General features: G+C 36.3%; 1 protein-coding gene across 4 annotated transcripts; it reads left to right on the plus strand.

Annotated features, from left to right (window-relative positions):
- The first annotated feature begins 1,384 nt into the window (after positions 1-1,384).
- LOC131001001 (kinesin-like protein KIN-7C) lies at positions 1,385-8,019 on the plus strand. Of its 4 annotated transcripts, none has more exons than XM_057927156.1 (14): positions 1,385-1,654; positions 2,108-2,179; positions 2,622-3,063; positions 3,576-3,665; positions 3,779-3,879; positions 4,003-4,116; positions 4,191-4,272; positions 4,385-4,452; positions 4,573-4,638; positions 4,752-4,876; positions 5,077-5,404; positions 5,965-6,897; positions 7,006-7,295; positions 7,417-8,019. In XM_057927156.1, the coding sequence occupies exons 3-14, from the start codon at positions 2,841-2,843 to the stop codon at positions 7,742-7,744; spliced, it is 2,748 nt and encodes a 915-aa protein (XP_057783139.1). In that variant the 5' UTR covers positions 1,385-1,654; positions 2,108-2,179; positions 2,622-2,840; the 3' UTR covers positions 7,745-8,019. The 4 variants fall into 4 exon arrangements, with proteins under 4 accessions (XP_057783139.1, XP_057783141.1, XP_057783143.1 ...); XM_057927158.1 differs by lacking the exon at positions 1,385-1,654 and adding an exon at positions 1,763-1,926; XM_057927160.1 differs by lacking the exons at positions 1,385-1,654; positions 2,108-2,179 and adding an exon at positions 2,386-2,502.
- Positions 8,020-8,297: the final 278 nt, after the last annotated feature.

An 8,297-nucleotide genomic window follows, 5' to 3' on the forward strand; every position in this document is an offset into this window, starting at 1 on the left:
ATGTGTCATGCTTCGTGGGACGGAGGGAGTAATATACATTGTGCTCATTCCAGGATTGTATAGTGCTTATCGTATTGCTAAAGCATTTTTCGTGTAGCAGTAAAATCTAAGTCAGATAATAAACTATGTAACTCCTTTTAAAAAAAAAAAAAAACTATGTAATTCAAACATTACCCAAAGTAATCATAGTTTTACCACTATAATCAATCCAAGTGTTTGAATTAACTTTAATAGGGCCACGAAAATTAGTCCAAAGTGGAGAGCAATTTAATGATTTCACCACGCTACATTAATTCCGCGGTGAAATAGTTCCAACCTGCCTGTGTTAAATCGTAATTCCCATGTCAAATTTTAAAGATAGTAAATGGGAAAATAAAGAAAATTTTGATACTTCAGTAATTCAGTTCATCATCTAATATTCTCTTCACTCATGAAAAAACTTTTTAAAAGCGAGTGACATGAATTTTAAGAAAAAATTATTGAATGTTTAAAGAGTGGAGAAAAAATTGTTGAATATACTGAGAGTGGTGAAGAATTATTATAATTAGTATTGAGAGTGATTAAAAAATAAAAAATAAAGGTAAATAAAGTATTATAAGTGGTGGAGTATAATTCAAAAAATAAAATAAAAAAGTTACGAAGCGTTCCAACGAAACAAAAATAGAAAGTTAGTATATTATATTTCAGAGAAAGTTCTATAAGAAATAGTACAATATCAGTGATTTTTCTATTTTGTTTGCATTTTCTGATGTTGAAAATGAAGAGAAGTTGCAAAAGTAAAATTATATTCTTTCCTCCCATTACAAATGTCTCATTATTTTTAGACACAGAAATTAAGAAATATATAATTAGTTTATAGAGTGATTGGTGAAAATTATTTAAATATTAGGTATAGAAAGATAATATGTTTCAAAAAACGGAATGAAATATTTATAATGAGACATCCCATTATAAAAAGTGGATCATTTGTAATCGAAGAGAGGGAGTAACTTGTAATTGCTGATTTTTAAAAATAATAGTATTAAAATCGTAAAATTGATTATAGTTGTAGCTTTCATTTGACAGTTTTCTGTCAAAATTATTATCGAAACTTATTTAAAAAATAAAAATATATATATATTTTTTTTTGAAGGAATAAAAATAAAAATAAAAAATTACTCCCCGAAAGTGGGCCCTTTTCTACAGAGTTACTGGGCCCCGGAATTCAACCCCCCCAACGGTAAAGTAATTGGATGAAGATGCCTCCGCTGATACCGGCAAACGACATCGTTCGAGTTCCCCCCACCTCCGACTCTCACGTGGGCACGTGCTTCTCTCCCAGGCTTTTTCAAATTAAAGAAAGGGTATAATCGTCCTTTCAGCTTTCCCTTCTCCTTTCCGGGAGTTCCAAACCAATTATAACGTTCACGCTGATCTTTCACCGCGCTTCAGTTCACCGTCTGACTGTTTGTTATTGTGTGTGTGTGTGTGTGTGAACATATACATATTATGTAGAGAGAGAGAGAGGGTGACTGATGCTATTCGAAGTTTAGAGGAACTTCAGCTTGCAATATCTCAACTCCTGTTAGCTTGTTGGAATTAGGCGGGTGCGTGGGGGGTGGGGGTGGGGTTGGTAAGAGTTTCGACGAATTTTTCTGTTGCATTTTAGTCATCGGTAGTTCTCTCTTCGTCTTCGTATTTGTCTTCTTTTTTGTGCTTTGATTAGTATTATGTCAACTTTATTCGACGCGTAAAGTGTATGTATTCACATGGACAATTCAAGTGTCGTTTCTGGTTCTACAAGTTCACGCTTCAACCGCTCTGTTCTATGAAAAATATTGAGCTTTCTTCAGTTGGATTTTGGGGCTAGGAACAATTTTAGCTGGATCCGTACATTTTTTCTAGAATGTGATTGAATTTAATGTTTGCAGTTGCAGTAGTTTGTTGGTAAATTTGGCATGTTATTTTTATTTAGATTTTTTCATGTACAGTTACTTTGGAGTATTCATGATATCGTGATCAAATTCTGTATCATCTGAAGTTTTTATGTATTGTCTTGGCAAATTTTTAATCTTATTTGGAGTTGTCAGATTTTTGACGAGATAAATATTTATTTTTGGAATTGCAGGAAAAGAAGCTTCCGCGCAATTGCAAAGCTCTAATTTGAAGCATCGGGTAAATAGGAAACATCATTCTTCAGGTAAATCATCTATCGATCTCTCTGTCAACGCATGAATTTATAAAGAACGTATATATTGTATTTTTGTATGTATGTATGTACATCATGTATGTGTGTTTGGTGGGGATGTGTGTGTGTGTTGGGGGGGGGGGGGGCGGTAAAGGGTCCACTATTCATGTTTTACACCGGCCTTTTTGTTTCAAAGTTATTCTAACAAGTACATCTATTATCATTCCTTGGAGTTGAAGCATAGTTGAGGTCCCCATTAAGCAAAGCTACCTAATCTCGAGTTCTTTTCTGACTGTAAAAAAAAATGGAATTTTAGGTTTCTGTTAGAAGAAAAGGTTGGAAGCAAACATTAAGCAAGTGGTTAATCACAACTAACCCCCGAATGATTTGATTTTAATTTGATCAATATCACATTAGTTGCTTAAACATTCTAAATTAGCTTTTTTTCTTGCAGATAAACCATGTTGGATTACTCCTATGGTATTTTATTTCTATAAGGAGTGCAACTGACAGTGCTGTCTGATAAACTACATTGCCATGTTTGGTTGCAAGAAGGGTCCAGCAAGTAGTTTTGTGCTGATTGCTTCACCATTTGAATTTCTGGTGGAGTTATCATCATGCAAATTTAGTCCTTAATGCAACAAGGGTAGATTTGAGGGGATTAGTGTAGCAAATGGGAGCTATGGGAGGTGAAGAATTGATGGATTGGGAGAAGATGCAAGGTGTGGGGAATGGGACAGAAGAGAAAATTTTGGTGTTGGTGAGATTAAGGCCATTGAGTGAGAAGGAGATTGCTCGGAATGACGTTGCTGATTGGGAATGCATCAACTCAACCACCATTTTGTACAGGAACAGCCTCCAGGAGAGGTCAGGACTTCCAACAGCTTATTCATTTGGTAAGTTTTACATGCTAGCTTTGTAGTTTAGGAGGAGAATTTTAACCCGTGAGTATAATTTATCACATTCTGTTAAGGGAAAATCGTTCAGAATGAACTTAAAATAAGCTTTTTCTCATTTTGGGAAGAAATCAGGTTGTCTTTCTCTTTATTTCTGAAGAAAATTCCTGAACTTCACTTATGATTTTGGATCATAATGGATGCTAGATATATGTAGAGAAGACTCTGTTTTGAAGCTTTAAACATTTAAAATTTCCACTTCTCTTTATTTCTGAAGAAAATTCCTGAACTTCACTTATGATTTTGGATCATAATGGATGCTAGATATATGTAGAGAAGACTCTGTTTTGAAGCTTTAAACATTTAAAATTTCCACCTCTGAATGTGAAGCATGAGTTTTTGTTTTATTATGTAGGTTAAATGCCGATCCTTATTTCTACCTGCTAATTTTAAGCCATACATAACATTCGGTTACCCTGTTTTATTAAAGTTGTACACGTTTGTGTGTGCAGACCGAGTTTTTAGGGGTGACTGCAAAACAAGAGAAGTTTATGATGAAGAGATAAAGGATATTGCGCTTTCTGTTGTTGGTGGCATCAACTGTAAGAATTTGCTTGAAACTTGGTTGAATGATGCTTTCCAGTTTTTGTTTTATGTATTTTGCGACAAGTGGCATTTCAACTAATCATACTGGGCAATTTGCATGATGTATCAGCTACTATTTTTGCATATGGTCAAACAAGCAGCGGAAAGACCTACACTATGAATGGTATCACCGAGTATACAGTGGCTGATATTTATGATTATATACAAAAGGTAATTAGATTCTGACTTAGTCATCTATCCGGTAATGTAATCTTTTTCTATATCAAGAAAGTTTTTTTCCTTCAACATATTTATTTCTTGGAAGTAATTTTTCTCCTCTGTCTCCCCCCTCAGCACGATGAAAGAGCATTTGTTTTGAAGTTTTCTGCAATGGAGATCTATAATGAAGTTGTTAGAGACCTCCTTAGCTCAGATAATAATCAACTGCGGCTACTTGATGATCCAGAAGTGAGTTCTGAGTTTAATAGTTTCCTCTGATTGGTGCTTCGTTGTAGCTTTATTTATTTCTCCTAGTTCTGTAGAAAGGAATGATTATAGAGAAACTCACAGAAGAAACTTTGAGGGACTGGAATCACCTCAAGGAGTTGTTGTCCATTTGTGAAGGTTAGGCAATTTTCCTTTTGAATATGTGTCTACAATTCCGGCATTGGTTAGTGAACAACTTAACATTAAAAGTCATAACCATGTTTCTTACGTACTTCTTTCAACTTCATAGCTCAAAGACAAATTGGGGAGACCTCATTGAATGAGAAAAGCTCAAGGTCCCATCAAATCCTTAGATTGGTTAGCTCCCTTCTCACTCCCCATTCATTATTTGGTATAATATCTCATATGCATTTCTTATTTTTTCTAGTTAACAAATTAATGTCTTATGTATGCCTCATTTTAATTTGATCACTCCAGACAATTGAAAGTTCTGCTCGTGAATTTATTGGGAAGGGCAATTCAACCACCCTTGCTGCTAGTGTGGTAGAGCTAAACTGATTTTTTGGCTGAATTTTCTATCATTATATGCTTCTTAATCCATCCAACAGGGTATATAAACATAAAAAAACTAACAAGTTGTTCCATATTTCCTGCAGAACTTTGTTGATCTAGCAGGAAGCGAGCGGGCATCTCAAGCATTATCAGTAGGGCAAAGACTTAAAGAAGGCTGCCATATTAACCGTAGTTTATTGACTCTGGGGACGGTCATTCGCAAACTTAGGTTGATTGATCCTGATACCTTTCACCTGCCCTTGTTATATGCTAGTTACCGTGTAGTTGATAGGTCAAAGTACTAAGTCTTAACCATATTTCATGGCATTGAGAGGCTTTATGTTTGGCTCTGAGACTGTTAATTTGATATTTTTAATTGTCTATGGATGTCTCTCTCTTCAGCTATTTTACAACCTTAATTTGATGCAGCAAAGGAAGACATGGGCATGTCAATTACAGAGACTCAAAGCTTACTCGCATACTGCAGCCTGCCTTAGGAGGCAATGCAAGAACTGCAATCATCTGCACCTTAAACCCTTCCAGAAGCCATGTTGAGCAATCAAGAAATACACTTCTATTTGCAAGCTGTGCAAAGGAAGTCTCAACAAATGCTAAGGTTAATGTAGTGATGTCTGACAAGGCATTAGTAAAACATCTGCAGAAAGAGGTTGCCAGGCTGGAAAGCGAATTAAAAGCTCCAGGATCAACATGTGACCATGGACCATTGTTGAGAAAGAAAGATATGCAAATTGAAAAGGTTCTGATTATCTTTTCAGGAAATAATATACTTTATGGTCTTCTTTAAAATGTTTCTAAAGGTCCTTTATGTATAACATAAACTATTATGGTGTTAAGGCAGGTTATTGTTCCACAAGGAAGATAATGTTTCTGAAGGTCCTTTAAAATGTTTCTGAAGGTCCTTTACGTATAACATAAACTATTATGGTGTTAAGGCAGGTTATTGTTCCACAAGGAAGATAATGTGGACACAGTTCAATTATGCATGAAGTTTGTATACTCACACTGCTCGATTTTTTGTAGTTTGTATTCCCAACTTGGTTATTCCATTTATTTGGGATGGTCTGTCTTCTGAAAATTACAGTACACATAACCTAGTAGGTTAACTTCTTTTCTCAAATTGACCAGCACGAGGGTATCGCTAGAAATTGTTTTGACCGAACTAATTTAACAATGTAACGAGTTACTTAAATTTTTACTGGTAATGCATACAATACACCTAACTTTACTGGATTCTCTGTGATGCGGCTTTTATTGACAACTAACTTCATGCTTGATATTCTGCCTTGATATCTGCAGTTGGAGAAAGAGATTAGGGAGCTGAAGAAGCAACGAGATCTTGCTCATTCTCGGATTGCTGATTTACTAAGAGCTATTGAAAGTGACAAAAGTTCTGTGAAAGTCAACAGAGTACAGTCTGTAAACGGAGAGGTTAAGAGCAATGAATCATTGGATCTTCTGCGCTCACAAAACAGCCCGGTTTGTTATTCATCTGATGATGCATCTGATCCAAGCCAAATAACAGAAGAACCTTTGTTGGCAACCGAAGAAGATTCGGATGAAGTTTCTACAGACATTCGCTGTATTGAGGTAGATGAATCTGCCAAAGATGGAACATATACTTCGTCTCTCCATTCAACAAGTGATAGTGAAGGAAGCATGCCATTATCATCTGAACATGGAAACCGTCATATTGTGGAACAGCAGTTGTCACCAGGTTTATCTACACCGCTTAGTGGCACTGACAACAGTTACTCTTATGTTGCATTGGAGCAAAATATTCAAGGTGTGCAGAAGACAATAGATTCGTTGTTTAAACCTCACTCTGATGAATCATCTCCGAGCGCCTCAAGTAGTATGACTGCTTCTGGAGGCTTACTATTGACAAGAAGCCGAAGTTGTCGAGCTAATTTGATTACTGTATCACCTGACATGGGGAGTGATGAGCAAAATGAAAGCACCCCTCCAACTATGTTGGAGAAGGACTTTGTTGGAAGACCGGAAGGTGGCTTTCAGAGGAAGCAATGGAAACTTCCTCCTGTAATATATGGCACTAATAGTGCAAGACTGACTGGAAATGATTCTCAATCTACTGACTATAATTGCTTCATAGATGAGACTAAGAATCACAATGCTGGCGATGGAGACGAGGATATACCAACTCTTGGCTCTTTTGTCGCAGGACTCAGGGAAATGGCAAAGCTTCAGTACGGAAATCAAACTCCAAATCAGGTTAGGCTCTTCCTAACATCATACTTATTCTCTATTTTTTCATCATCCCCATTTTAGAGGTGTTCATTAAGGAGAGTCCTAACGACAATCTTGTTTTTCTCTTCTCAGGTGCAATGTAGAGATGCAACAGCCGAAAAGAATGCCCGAGATGTTGCTTTGGATCCAATGAATAATTGGCCCATAAAGTTTGAGATGCTGCAGAAGTCAATATTCGAACTTTGGCAAGCTTGCAATGTATCGCTGGTACACAGGACATACTTCATCTTCCTTATTAAGGAAGATTCGACAGATTCCATTTACATGGAGGTAGAGCATAGGAGATTATCCTTTCTCAAGGAAACCTTTTCTAGGGGTAATTTTGCTGTACAAGATGGCCGCACTCTTACACTGGCATCGAGGTATTTTTCTTGACTCTTAAAGCATTGTACAGAAAACACCCTTTGTAACATGAGCTTTTCAAAATGCTCTCCTTGCAAATTGGTTGTTTGCACTTATTGATGGTTTTTCTTGGACCAACAGCAAGAAAGCTCTTCGTCGCGAGAGGGAGATGCTGAGCAAGCGTATGTCTAAAGCATTCACCGAAGATGAAAGAAACAGAATTTATGAGGAATGGGGTATCGACATCAACTCAAAACGAAGGAGGATGCGGCTCGTCCAGCTTCTGTGGAGAGACACTGAAGATATGAATCACATTAGGAAGAGTGGTGAAGTTGTTGCTAAGCTTATTGGCTTCTCCATGCACGGGCAAGCCATGAAGGAGATGCTCGGCCTCAGCTTCATGCCGCCTCAACGGATGATGGGCCGACGTTCACTTAGGTGGAAAAACAGTATGGCAACGCTCCTGTGATGACTGATGAGGTCTTGTTACTGTGTTAATAGGTTAAAGCTATTAGAAAATTGTAGGTTTAGGAGTTTGGTATTTGATGTGGTCGTGATTTGTGATGACTTTTTTGGTTTGAGCTGCTGCGAACTTTCTTCAGTCTGGAGAACAAGTGTTGAAAATGATTTGGTTTTGAGTGTAATGTAAACAATGCTATTGGCATTCTAGATACGGGAAAATGTTGTAGTAGCCATTTTGACTTTTCAGATAAGAAAATATTTTTTCAGCCATTTTCATAAAAACTCGACTCATTTTTTATTTAAAATCCATTATGCCCCTAACCCCGTTCAAGCTGCATATTTTCTGTAAAACCGTCCAATATTGAATCATTAGTTTGTTTGTTGTTTTGTTTTACAAGAATATTGAATCATTAGTTAAACAAACAGTAAATATAATATTTCGAAAACTCAAACATTTTTTCTTCTAGACTATACGTAGACTTTATTTTTGTTAGACAAACAGTAAATATATTATTTCGAAAACAGTGAACTTTTTTTTTAATTACAAAAAATATCTATAT

The sequence above is a fragment of the Salvia miltiorrhiza genome, chromosome 8 (genome assembly GCF_028751815.1).
Source record: "Salvia miltiorrhiza cultivar Shanhuang (shh) chromosome 8, IMPLAD_Smil_shh, whole genome shotgun sequence".
Classification (NCBI taxonomy): Eukaryota; Viridiplantae; Streptophyta; class Magnoliopsida; order Lamiales; family Lamiaceae; genus Salvia; species Salvia miltiorrhiza.